The 13,981-nt window shown below is 45.8% G+C and overlaps 1 protein-coding gene across 1 annotated transcript in view; it reads left to right on the forward strand.

Annotated features, from left to right (window-relative positions):
• Positions 1-3,027: 3,027 nt before the first annotated feature.
• The window catches only part of EZR (ezrin), a 50,769-nt gene continuing 39,815 nt past the window's right edge, over positions 3,028-13,981 (forward strand). Inside the window, exons 1-2 of the mRNA XM_082855871.1 lie at positions 3,028-3,168; positions 4,112-4,198. Of these exons, the coding sequence (XP_082711997.1) occupies positions 4,187-4,198 (12 nt within the window). The 5' untranslated portion in view covers positions 3,028-3,168; positions 4,112-4,186. The remainder of the gene's footprint in view (positions 3,169-4,111; positions 4,199-13,981) is intronic.

The following is a 13,981-nucleotide window of genomic DNA, read 5'->3' on the forward strand; positions in this document are numbered from 1 at the left end:
TTTTTGTGGGGAGATAAAAACCTGTACAGTAGCATGTAATTTAAGATTTAATGCTTTCAGTAATGTAAGACATGAGAAATGCATATGCAAAATATGGCTGTACTATTTTACTTTTATTAGTTAATTAAGTTTATTAATATAATTTTCCGATTTCTGTAGTGACCATTCTCTTTTGTAATCATTCCTTGCCTCTCTGTATATTCTTTTTTTATTGAAGTATAGTTGATTTACAGTATTGTGTTAGTTTCAGGTGGACAGCACAGTGATTCAGTTGCATATATATATATACCTCCTAATTTATCCCTCCCCCCACCTCCCTTTCCCCTTTGGTAACCATAAGTTTGTTTTCTATGTCTGTGAGTCTCTTTCTGTTTTAGAAATAAGTTCATTTGCATCTTTTTTTTTAAGATTCCACATATAAGCGATATCATATGATATTTGTCTAGCTTACTTCACTTAGTATGATCATCTCTAGGTCCATCCATGTTGCTGCAAATGGCATTATTTCATTCTTTTCTTTATGGCTTAGTAATATGCCATTATATATATATTCCATATATATGGAATATATAGTAATATGTAGTAATATTATATATATATATATATGTGCCACATCTTCTTTATCCATTCATCTGTCGATGGACATTTAGGTTGCTTCCACGTCTTGGCTATTGTAAATAGTGCTACAATGAACACAGGGGTGCATGTATCTTTTAGAATTAGTTTTCTCTGGACATACGCCCAGGAGTGGGATTGCTGGGTCATATGGTAGTTCTATTTTTAGTTTTTTAAGGAACCTCCATACTGTTCTCCATAGTGGTTGTACCAATGTACATTCCCACCAACAGTGTAGGAGGGTTCCTTTTTCTCCACACCCTCTCCAGCATTTATTATTTGTAGACTTTTTAAAAAATTGAAATATAGTTGATTTACAATGTACTATTTTAACTTATGCAAGAAAGTTATACCTAGAAAATGCATTTGAGTTAGTTGAATGCTCACATTATACAATTCAGTGGCAGAAGAACACCATGAAATATACATTATTATCTCCAGTCTATAGATGGAGAGGTGGGAGTTCAGTCAGGTTAAGAGACTTTCCCAAAGTGACCAGCTTGTAAGTGCTGGAACCAGGACGCAAACTTAGGTCTGTGTGCTTCTGAAACCTGCGATCTTTTCATTTTTATGACACTGCCACAGGCCAGTTCATCTTTTAGCATTCCCCTGAAGGGTAAAAGTGCAGAAATGCTCCAGAAGGTCTTGGGCTACTGTTATTTCAAACATCCAGTTAAAACAATATACTATAAACTGGATGAGATAAAAAATTAGATTACAGTCATATCCTATCAGTAGAACTGGGGACCAAAAACAGCTAACAAGGCTCCAGGCAATGATAAGAGGTGGAGATAGAGTGTGCTAGGAATGACATATCCAACCTGAACCTTTATCACTGTAGTTTAAATATCTTTCATAGTTTCCTTCCTCATGCAGTTCCCTTTACATTTTCACTTTAAAATAGAAAGTCAGTTTTCCAGAGGGAACAGACTTGCCCAAATAGAGAACCAAATCTCAAAAAAGGCCTCCCTACTCACCTGGACTTCTGAAATACTCCCTACTCACCTGCAGCTAGGAGGGGGTCACAGGAGACAAGGAGTACCCCAGAAGTAGTCCGTCCCAATGACAGGTTAGGCATTACTAGGAGGCCAGAATGGTGCTAAACACTCTGCATACATTGTCTCATTTAATCCCTTCAAGCCCATGTAGTGGGTGCTACTAGTATCTCTATTCTACAAAGAGGGAAACTGAGTCTTAGAGTTTGGTGCTTTGCCCAAAGTCACTAGTTGCTCTCAGTACCAGGATAGAGTTGAGCGCTTACTATGTGCCAGGCGCTGTTCTAGGCATCTTAAATGTAGTGACTCCTTAAATCCTCAGAACAACCCTATGAAATAGGTACCATAATTATGCCACTTTACAGATGTGAAAGTGGTAAACAACTCTTAACTCACCAAGGAGTTAAATAACTCACTCAACTCAAACAAGGAATTAGTGGTGAGTCCAGGAAAGGAATTCAGGAAACTCTCCGGTCTCAACCCTTAGCCTTTCACCTTTGACTGCTGGGCCCCAGCCCTAGAGTTTCTGATTCCGTAGGTCTTCCGTAGGTCTCCGGGCAGTACCTGTGAATTTCCATTTCTGCAAGTTACCAGGTGATGTTGTTACTGCTAGTCTGGGAAGCATGCTTTGAGAACCACTGCTCTAGAGCTAGCTCTCTTAATCACTGCACAACAAATCCCACTGGCCACCAAAGTCCGTGTGTGTGTGTGTGTGTGTGTGTGTGTGTGTGTGTGTGTGTGTGTAATTCCTCTTGAGAAGCATTTACCAAAAATATATATACATATTTAAAATAATTCCTAGAATTTCTCCCTATGGAGATTTCATTTCCAATAAGCTTTGTGCTAGTGAAACTCAGAAGAGTACACAAGTGTGTCCTTTAACCAAGAGCGTTCGGCGATGGAGCGCCTTCTAATGCTTGTGTTCTCCGCCGAATACGAGCGCGGAGGCGGCCACGTGCGCGGAGACACAGCGGCCAGGTCCCAGGTTCTCAGAAGCCCGTCTCGGTCCCGGGGCAAGGACAACAAAATGACCCGACCACGGGACAGGCCGACCCCAAACGGCCCAGCACCTCCTCGGTGGCCGCCGGCCGGCTCCTCCAGGCTAATTTACATTTTCTTGCTCTTCCTCTGTCCACTACGGAACAATCTCACACTTTACATCTACCGTCGGGAGCTGAGTCGAACTCGGCGAAGTTCTTCTCCAAGGGCAAGGGGAAGGGCAGCGAAGCGGGAGAGGTCTTTACGAAAGTGGGGTGTGGGGGGTGGAGGAGCGGGGGGAGGCGGAGGGTGCCCCTCCCCGGGTCTCCGCGGCCCTCGGGGGCGCCGAGAGGGCGGGGCCCGGGAAGGCGGCCGGCCGCAGCCATCTTGCCAGCGAGCCGCACCTCGCAGGTCAGGCGGGCGGGCAAGCGAGCGAGCGGGCGGGGCGGTTAGGGGCGCCGCCCCGGGGCCCCGCCCCGCCGGCGACTCTCGGGAGCGCGGGCTGCGGGCGCACTGCGCGGGCGCGCTGCACCGACGCACAGACAGCGGGGAGCGAAGCCGTCCAGTGCGGGAGCCGCGGGTGAGCCAGCCGCGCGGTCCGGGGTCGACGGGCTGGGGGGCCGGGCCGGGGGGTTCGCGCCGCGCGCTCCGCGGAGGGGACAGTGGCCGGAACTCGACGACAGGTGCGGCGGGGCGGCCGGCGCGCGAGCCCAGGACCGGTGGTCCCGACGGGAACCGGGCTCGCTCCGCCGCCGGCTTCTGGGGTCTTGGGCCGGTGGAGTCCCGACCACGCGGTTCTCCCTGCGGTCCAAACACACGGCAGGTGAAGCTGAACCTGCCCGCGTGGCCGCCCCGGTTGCTCCGCCACCTTCCTCTTTCTGCTCTGTCCCCTCGGGTCCCTCTCCCAAATGCTAGCGAAGCCCGGTCTGCGTGGGTGCGCCCCCTCCCTCCTCGCCCGGCCGGGCGGCCCTCGCCGCTCCCGGGCGGGGACAGTTTTTTAAAAGTGTTTCTCAAAGGTTTGACGGTTGCGGTTTCAGCCCTGGGGCAAACGGTTGCTTCACAAAGTGAAACTTGCAGTCTTACGGGCTCCAGTCTGGTTTCCCGAAAGCCCCGAGGAATATCTCGGGGGACCCCCGCCCCGGCGCCCCCCGCCCCGGTCCTCTCCCGGCCCAGCGGCCCCGTGCCCCTTCGCCGCCGGCTTCCCCGCCTGCCTGCGCGCCCTGCGCCGAGGTCCCCTCCCCCGCCGCCCAGGCTCCACGCTCCCCGCTCCGCGCTCCCCGCCCCGCCCACCCGGCCTCCTCCCCGCCGGGTGCCCGCCCCTCGCCCCGCGGTCCCCCGCAGCCCCTCCGCGCAGGTCCCGCCCGCCCGGCCCGCCGTAATTGCAGGTTGGGCGGTGACTCATCCCGGCGCCCGCCCGGCCGGTTCTTAAGCAGCAGCGCGGGGTGGGCGCCGAGTCTCGGGGCGGCGGCGGGAGCCGTAGGAGGGCTGCTGGGCGCTCTAAAGGGGTTTTCCTCTGCCTCTAGGTCGGGAAAACCGTTTCAGCTGCTGCTGGAGAGTGTGTTTCCAGGAGACTGAGAAAGACCCATCAGGAACCGAAAATGCCGAAACCAGTAAGTAACCCAGTTTCTGGGCGGGGTCGGATGCTTCGGGCTTTATTTTCAAGTGGAGTTACCTGGGCGAGGTGTTGGGGCAGTTTTTTTTGTAGAATAGAGCTCTTTTTTAAACGGACGAGAGGACAGGAGTAGTCAATTGTCTCCTCTCTTTGTTATTAGTTGGTCCTTTGTGGAACTCCTGGAGAAAACAAGATTATGATGCTTTTCTCTCTACAGTCTTGTTTGCGAGCCCCCGCCCCGCCCCCAGTGGTTTGGGTCTTTTATAAAAATTAGAATCCCCTTTTACGCGGTTTCGATCTGTTTAAAATCTGTATTCTAATGCAACTTGGAAGTTTCTTAAAAAGAAAAGTCGTCTAAATCGCAGGGAGAGTCAGGTGGCTTCCGACGGAGCACGCCAACTCCCTTCGAGGGTCTGGAGCCAGCTGCACTCCAGCTCTTCCTTTGGCGCTTTAAAGGGCATCCGGCAGAGAAGACGCTGTCCTTCTGGGGGCAGCTTCGTTCCAGTCCATTTTACGACAGGCCCGTGAAGCTGTGCTCTGTTAACCCGGGAATGTGCTGGTGGCAGCAGGATTCCTATCTGAAAGAGGTTTAGTAATGAATTTGAATTGCAGATGAAGGAAGGTAGCCCTGGAGTTTGATTAGGAGGCTCCTGGGCCCTCTTGTCCTGCACTGCCGGTGCACATCGTAAACGTCAGCTGACTGGAGAGCTGCTGTGCGCCCATTTCTATCCCCCTGCATCTGATTATGTTGCCATCTCGGGTAGATTGTGGCCAGGCTGGGCTTTTATATAAGGCTTTCATTTAAGTTGTGGGAACGAGGCAGGTTCTTTGTGACCGGCGTTTCTTTTAGAGTTGTATCTGTTCTACCAGCTTTAACACAGGTGAACTGGTGGCTAGATATTGGGGAGAAGATTTTGGAGTTTTGAATCACGGTGGAGAGAATATCTGAATTCATGAAAAATTGCAATGAAATACATGTGGGATTTATTACTTGTTTTTCAAACGAGTTGGTTGTGTAGTCAGTGCTTATGTGTTTTTTCTACTGTTAAATTTTAGATTCTCTAAAAGGAGTTCTTTATTAATAAAGTTTTACTTTACTGTTAGGTTAAATAAATTACTATGTTAATATGCTAAAAGATTCAGAAGCCAATAGAGCTTTTGCCTAGGTTACATCATCAAGATGATTTATTCGTGATGCAGAAATTTTTTTTCCTACACAGAATTCTTCTTTTCATTTACAATTTGCGATTGGCATGTGACGTTCAGGGTTTACAATTCCTGTGATATAAAACAGACCCAGGCACAACATCTTACTCAGGGTACAGTCCTGTCCTGTGTTACGCAGAGCAGTGATCAGGAGATTACCTTTCCTGGTGTAGTTTTCTTTATTTCATTAAAAGAAAAGATGCAGGGTTCAGCTTTTAAAATATCACTCAGAAAAAAAGTCAGTAAACCTGTTTCCTGTCACTATTTTTCTTTCTCATAAGGATCTGTAATTTCTTTTATTCTTTTTCTGTCTTTTTTTATTTTGGTAGTAAAATTTACATTAACATACAGTTTACCATCTTAATAATTTTTAAGTTATGGTTCAGTGGCATTAAGTACATTCGCATTGTTTTGCACCCATCACCACCATCCATCTCCAGAACCTTTTCATCTTTCCAAAGAGAAACACTGTACACATTAAACACTAACTTCCCATCTCCCCCTCCCTCCAGCCCCTGGCAGCCACGCCTCTACTTTCTGTCTCTGTGAGTTGACTCGCCTAGGTGCCTCATATAAGTGAGACTACACAGCATTTGTCCTCTTGTGGCTGGCTCATTTCACTTAGCATGATGTCCTCAAGATTCATCCATGTTGTGATGTGTGTCAGAATGCTCTTCCTTTTTAAGGCTCTCTTTTTATTTCTTAGGGCAGGTGTGTTTTTATTTGGCGTTGAAGTTCCTTTATGATGGATCAGAAACTTGGAAAATGTTCTTCCGACAAAGTGAAGATAGTTGTTGAACTGTTAAGGAAGGATGGTAGCCATCCTTAACTTGTAACATCTTTGTATGTTAGGGTCCCAATAACCAGAGTAAGATTTTGAAAGACTATATTTTGTATAATATTTTCAATTATTTCCAGGTGGTATTGTGAGGGCCCCTTTTACGTGAGTCACAGCTGTTTTCCATAGGAAATTTCTACCTGCCTCTTTTTTGGTGGGGGAGGGTCTTGCAGATTTTGCCTTGTAAAATGGATACACTTAAGTCTTTCTCCAGGTGAATCCTGTGAGGGCCACTCCAGAGATCACTAAGAGCTTACTGGCTGATAGGCACTTCTAAGGCTGTTATAGAGCGTCTAGTTTTTGTTCCTGTTGTTTTTTGCTCCCTCCTAGATGTTAAAGCTGAACCATCCAATAACAAGCTCTACAGATGTGTCCTTTGAACAAATGGTTTATTGATTCCTATTAAGCCCAGATTAAGAATTTTGTTAGGTGGCTTCCCATGATGATTTTTAACAGCAGGATTGAAGGCAGACCATAAAGATGGCTACGTCTGCATAGTCACGGTTTGAGTCTCCTCCAGACCTCTTGAATTCGTCAGGCAAAGTATTGTTGATTGGTATGTCTGAACAGAGTCAGTGGATGACTCTGTTTGTAAAACAATTATATAAATGAAATAATATTTACTTGCTGCGTTTTCTCTTAATACTGCTTCTGCGATCGCCACTCGTTAAAGACATTGCACGTCCACACGTTCAGTGAGCATCTGTCGCCCCGGCGCCAGGCACAGGGTATCGCACAGACGGTTGCAACAGATCCTGTCTTTGGGGAGCTTGCAGTCTGGGACCCAAGCCCAGACACAGGCAAACACTGGAATGGGAGCTGGAAAACCCGCTGGGAGCCATCCAGGAAGGAAAGAGGCTTAGGTAAAGTGTGACACAGCTGAGAGGAAAGCCACCGGTGCAGAGATGGGCAGGCAGACTGAGAGGTCTTGCTCCATCCCCCCGGGGCGGCCCCCCGCCGGCACTCCAGGGCTGTGGTCCATTGCTTTTCCCAGGTGCCCTGGGCTCTACTCTTGTGTGATGGGTAGACTTTGAAGGAGGATGGTTTGAGGTCCAGAGGCACCACGCCCTCAGCCCAGCTGGCCGGTTTGGCCTGGTGTGTCTCTGTCATCTGGGGAGGGGCACGGGCTTGGTGCCCAGGGCTCTGGCTCAGGGAGCAGCCCTCCTGCCCACGGTCCGGCTGAGGGTGACCAGCGGGCTCCTTTCCCCTTCCTTCTTCCTTTCCCCCATACTCGCTTTCTTCATTGTGACAGAGAGGAGGCGTGGGGCGTCAGGAAGGAAAACCACTGCCGTCAAGCTTGGGGATGAAAAGGGTGTTGTGCTCAAGGCCAAGCTCTCTTAAAGCTGTTTTCTGAGAAGTTTAGCCTGAACTGCCTTTAAGTGGCACCCGTGGATGCCTTAGCTGTTCATTCCTAAAGTGTCGATATGGAAACTTCTAATGTAAAAGTAAGTTTTCTCCCTTCAGTAGGAAAACTCTGAAAGTGTGTTCAAAATTCTGCCCTATGCCAAAATCTTAAGGTAGTTTCTGAGATGACCTTGTCTCTTGAGAATACGTAGCGTCTTCCACTAAATATTTTAACATGGTCAGAATTCACTGAATATCCTAATACATCCCCCCGCCCCGTTGAGGAGCACACATGGGATCTGTTTTCCCCGTGCCCCTCCTTCACCGCACGCAGATGGTGAGTTAGGCAGCTTTCCCGTGTGGCGGTAAGGAGCGCTGGCTGGGCTTAGTCATTTGTCGTCACACTGGAAGGCACAGCGAGTGTGTCTGTACGTTCACGCGTTCATTCAGCAGACGTTTACTGCGTTACTGTGCTGGATGTCGAGGCTGCCGAGGTGAGCAGACACAGAAACAGTCCCTGTCGTCATGGATTTACAGTCTGGTGAGAGGAACAGACTGTAGTCGTAGAATAACTTGAATGTGTGCGATGGCGTGTGCGTAGGGGGAGTGCTCATCGGGGCTCAGGAACGCACCCCGACGCACGTCGTGACTGTGCTGAGCGATGTGAAGAGTGAAGGGGCGTCCTCCAGGTGAAGGAGGGAGACAGGGGACATACCCTGCAGCGAGACGGGAAACAGCTACATGGGGGCTTAACTCGGGGAAGCGCTGAAGGGTTTTGACTGGAAGGAGGTGACGTGATCAGGTCAGCCTTTCGGAAGGTCACTGCAGCTGCCGTACCCGAGTCAGCAGGAGGTGCTGGGCTGTGGGAGGTGGTGGCAGCCTGGACCAGGGCCGGGCTGCGGGTGGAGAGAAGCACATGTGTCTGGGAGGTGAACTTGATAGGACTCCGTGATAGATCACCGTGCAGGGGCAGAGCGGTGTCGAGGCTGCCTTCTGGTGTCTGGCTTGCGTAAGTGTTTGGATGGTGGTGCCGTTCGTTCCCTGAGATAAGGAACCTGGAAAAGGATCGGGTGTGGGAGGGGAGGTTGAGGGTTTGGTTTGTACATGTTGTTAATACGTTTGTGACTGTGATTGATGAAAGAACTCCTCACCTTCTTTCATTATTGTAACCGCTGCCGCCTGCCAGAATATATACAAATACCAGACTTATTAAACGGTAGTGTTTTTAAATCCACGTAGACTAAAGATGACCCAGCAGCTTTCTTATGTTCCTCCTGAGTGTACGTACACACTGCAGACACACGTAGTTCAAAGTTAGCATTAATTTACCACAGGGTTCCCACATTCGGTTACGCGATTATCTGAAGACGTTAAGCTTCCCGGTCCCTCACAGGACTGCTGAATCCCCATCTCCAGGGCTGGGAGGACTGGATGTCTGTGCTTTAGGTCCCCAGACGGTTCTGATGCACCCCAGAGTTCGGGCACTGATGATTTCATAGGAAAAGGACAGTTTTTATATATTCCTCTCTCTCGGTGGGGTTGATGCTGGTGGTCGTGCGTGGGCAGCGAAGCCCAGTGTGGTTCCGGAGCCTCCGTCCAGGCGAAGGCTCTCACGGTCTCATGAAGGCGGGTACGCGGTCCCAGCTCCTAGCGCCACGGGTGCCCTCATTGGTGTCTGGAACGCGGCCGAGGTGGGAAAAAGGAGATGGGGCTCAGGCTCCAGAAAGACAGGACCGGCTGCGGTGCAGGAGAGAATCTCTCTGATTTGAGCTTCTGTCCGCAGGTGTCCAGCTGCAGAGTTTAATTTGGCAGTGACCGGCGAGCTGTCAGATTTTGGCTCTTTGTTTCTAAAGGGGAAAAAGAGGCCAACATTTCCTATTAAATGGCAGGGAACAAAGAGACCCCATTCCTTTGTCTTCTTTTCTTTCTTCTCTTAGCCTTCCGTGCCGGCCTCTCTGTTTAGTTACCATCCTAAATAATATTGTGGTTTCTAACAACGTTTTGAATAATTTTATTCGTACTTGCAGTTTGGGAAAGGAAAGCACCGTCACTATTCTTAGTGAATTATCGTAGTTCTTTAATTTTTTTTAACTTAAACTTCTGTGAATCTGACAATTTGGAGATTCTTTGGATGATTCAATATGCCTCTTTCTTACAGTATTTAGACATTTCAACTCTAATCTGAAGTAGTAGAATTCAGTCTTTTTTCAAAATCAGTGAATGCATTTTGAATTATCCTCTATATTTTATTTAATTTCAGTAGTAACTACACTTGGGATTCTTCAACCACTCCAATCAGTTTTTAATTTAAACACTATACAACACTGTAAAACAATTATACTCCGATAAAGATGTTAAAAAATATATATATATTTATATAATTTAAACACTGTGTGTCTGCCACTATTAATTAAATATGGAATACTTACTGAAGAGACCAGAAGGTTGCATTATTTTCCTTCTAACATGCTTAGTATCTATGGCTTTTGATGTAAAGAATAAAGATTTTATTCCAGACTTCTGTAGTTTTTTTTAAGAAAGAAAGAAAAATAAACATTGTGCTGTGATGTGAGTTAGAGACTTCTGACTATAAAGTGAAATACTTAATATATAATTAATATACATAATTTTTCTAAGTAAAAATGCAAAGAGCTGTAAAAAGAATAGTTTCATAATTAATTTATTATATTTACCTGTACTTTGGCAAGCCATTTAGTTTCTGTGAACCTCAGTTTCGTCATTTGTAAAATGGAAGTAAAAAAACAAAGTTTTTAAGTGAAGAGAACGTGAGATAAACTGAGATAGAGCTTATACCTATGAAATCCAAACAGTTTATCTTCAGATGCTGTAAGCTTTATTTCCTGTGTGCTCTTTTCCCCTGAAACATATTTTACAAACGTTTCAGTGCAACCTGTAGCTAAAGCTAAGGGCTTTAGTTCCTGAGTTGCTATAAACCAGGTAAAGTTTGTTAATAGATCTTCCAAGGGAAACAGCAACGTGAAACATTTGAGTTATTTAGTAAAAAGGAACACTTTATCTCCTTCTCATCCTCTATGTCTTCTGTGTCTTCTAGTTGTCAGTATTCCCTTGTAGGTCACATGGGTTCCTTCCTCATTTATTGAAGCCCTATTATATGCGCTAGGTGCCAGGTCTATAAAAATAAATAGGATAGGTTTTTGCCTTGAAGGGATTCTCAGTCTAGTAGGGGAGTCAGATATGTAAACAAAGAATTGCAGTGCAGTATAGTAAGTGTGGTAATAGAGATACAGAATATTGTGTACCCTAGAGAGCCAGGGAATGCCTCCCAGCTGGGTGAGATTCTTCAGGTGGGTGTTGAGGGGTGCATAGGAGTTACCCTTCTGCCTTTGGGCACTGGTGAGTTCAGGCAGCAGCAGTGGTCAGTTCTGTTTTCCTTGGATTATGATTCACATTGCATTCTGCAAGACCTTTTAAACACCTATAGATAAACAGTAATGCTGTTTCAAAGGAAATGTGCATTAACATAATAATTATCTTTTTAACCTAATATACTTGAGAAAACAAACCTTAAAAGCAAAATGAAAATTTTCTGACCTTGATCCGACTTTTATTGATAAAGGATGAAACTGTAATAAACAGTGTGAGACTTTGCTTTCCATTCTGTTAAACTTGAAGTCACTTTCCACACCCTAATTTTCTTTTCTGTTTTTGCCTGAGAGATGATCAGTTTGAAACTGCCAAGACCAAAAAAATTGTCATATCAGATATTGTAAATAATTGTTTTTACTTCAGGTTGGGGTAGGTAAAGGCCACATCTGGCTGTGGCCTGTTTTTGCGTGGGCTACCTAGCTAGGATTGGTTTTTTACAATTTAAAGGGATTTTTCAAAGCAACAAGAACAAGAACATGCAGCTGGTGACAAATACGGCCCCCAAAGCCTAAAATACTTACTGTCCGGCCCATTACCGGAAAGATTTGCCAACCCCTGCTTTAGGATAAAAGTAATTGTTGTTAAGCCTTTGTTACAACCTTGTATATATTTAATGACTAAGCTAATAATATTTGGAAGCGGATCCACCCCATTGGTTCCAATTTTTAAAAATTTTTTGCTAAAGTACGAAGAACCTGTTCTGTTCGTCTGTGTCCAGTGCGTCACAGGCCTGAGCCTGGACGTGTACTGTGAGTGCTGTCACCAAGGAGCAGGCATGGCTGGGGCTGAGGTCATGTTTTAAACAAGGCTGCTGTTCCGCGGGTCTTGTTTCTATGGAGAAGGTGGTAGCGTCTTGTGTCCCGTTTGCTAAGCTATTGTGTGATGACAGGTTTCTGGCGTATGCTAAAAGAAAGCAATTTGTACCTGATGTTTGAGTTGGAAAGAGAATGTTAGATGAATGAGTTGTGTTTTTATCACTGATCGTTTAAAATTAACTATTGTCTGTGTCTGAAAGTTTGAGTGTAGATTGTTTTATAATTTGATCCCCGATTGGTAGAGCCCCTCCCTGTCTACCCCTTGCTGCTTTATTTACTTCAACTTATTTCTACCCTGAACAGTGATAGATACTTGTTTCTTTGCTTTCTATCCTTCCTGGCCACAAAGTGAGAAGCCAAGTGCTTTGGGGGAAGAGAAAGCATCATTATCTGCTTCTAGAACAAACTTTAAATGCTTGCTTTATTGGCAGATAAATACAGGGAAGGAGGATGAGCGAGCAGGTGAACAGGCCTGCCTCTGAGTGGGCGACCTCGGGCGAGCATCCCAACCTCCCTGAGCCCTGCTTCCTCATCTGGGAAGCAGGATCCGAGGACCTGCCTGGCACAGAGGACAGAGTAAAGGTGGCCAACTCCACTTGTAACTACTGAATTCTAATCCGATTAAAAGCTTTCATACCTCATGATGGGCATTTTTTTTTTCTGACTTAGACTAATAATGCAATAGATTGGGCCTCCCCTTTCTCCTGCTCCCACATCCCTCCATAAAATTCCTTTGTTCATTCAACAAGTAGAATACCTACTGTGCGCCAGGTTTTTTAGGTCCTGGGGATACATTGGTACACGAAAGGGGAGCAGTACCTGCTTTCAAGACGCCCGCACTGTAGTGGAGAAGGCAAATACCTGCTGTCAGGGAGTGGTGGGAGCTGAGGTCAGTTCTCATCCCGGCTTTGCCAAGAGGTACAGGTAGTTTTGTTCTTTCCGCTGACTCTTGTTGCGTGAAGAGTTAAAACCGTTGGGCAGAGTGACTTAGGAATGGGCAGAGCGTGACATATTTTTGTTTGTTTTTTTGGTAAATCACTCGACATTGCACCACGAACCAAGGTGATATTTCTCCAAGGACCTGTTTTCCCCTAGGTTTGGTGATAAGTACGTCGTCATTTGCCATACCTGCTTGGATTCTTCCATCATTTCTCAAGCATGTGGTTTGGTGAAATTTATACTTTTTGAATAATATTTTGCCTATTGTACAATTATCGCATCTATAGGTTTTTTTAATAAAATAAGTCTTAGAAGGATATCCAGTCTTATTCCTTACTTTTTTTTTTTTTTGCGGTACGCGGGCCTCTCACTGTGTGGCCTCTCCTGTTGCCCTTATTCCTTACATTTTTCAGGAGAAAATTGAATCACAGATCACTTGGTAAAAGCTTAGGACAAATTTTAAATTGGAACCACCTCTTTATTTGTGAAAATGTAATATGTATGTTAGCCTAGTATCCTTGTTGAGATGTTTCATTGCCTTGGTTACATAATTACGGATGTTGTTTCTTGGGCGTTCAAGTATCTGCTTACATAATACATTGCTATTTGGGTGAGACACTTAAGTGGGACTTAGATGGGGAGATAAGGTGGGGGAAACTTGATGTTTATTAAGAAAGTGGCCAAACAGGGCAGTTTGGAAATACAATGGGATGACAAAGCTCCAAAGGGCATTATATGATTTGAACAAATCAGCTGTAAAAAGAGTTTTGAGGCAAAGGGGAGCAGTTGAATATTGACTAAAGTTTAAATATTAAGGAATAGTTTTTAATTATGTTGGCTATGATAGTGGTGTGGTGGTTTTATATATGTGTATGCTTATATATATGTGTGTGTAAGCTTAAAATATATTCATATTTAAAGTCCATTAGGGCTACATACCAAAGTTTTTACAAGTGAAATGATACACAATGGTCTTAAAATGTGCCAGCAAAAAAAAAAAAAAAAAAGTGTTTTAAGTGGTAGAAGGAGTAAATGAGTCGAGAACGCTAGAAGTAGCCGTGTCGTAGGCGGATGCAGAGCACACGCCAGCTCATCGCACTGTTCTCTCTGCTTTTGTGAATGTTTCGAATTTTTCAAAATAAAAAGGTGGTTTTTTTTTTTTTTTTTTTTTTTGGCGGTACACGGGCCTCTCACTGTTGTGGCCTCTCCCGTTGCGGAGCACAGGCTCCGG

This window comes from Leucopleurus acutus (assembly GCF_964270905.1).
Source record: "Leucopleurus acutus genome assembly, chromosome: 15".
NCBI classification, from domain to species: domain Eukaryota; kingdom Metazoa; phylum Chordata; class Mammalia; order Artiodactyla; family Delphinidae; genus Leucopleurus; species Leucopleurus acutus.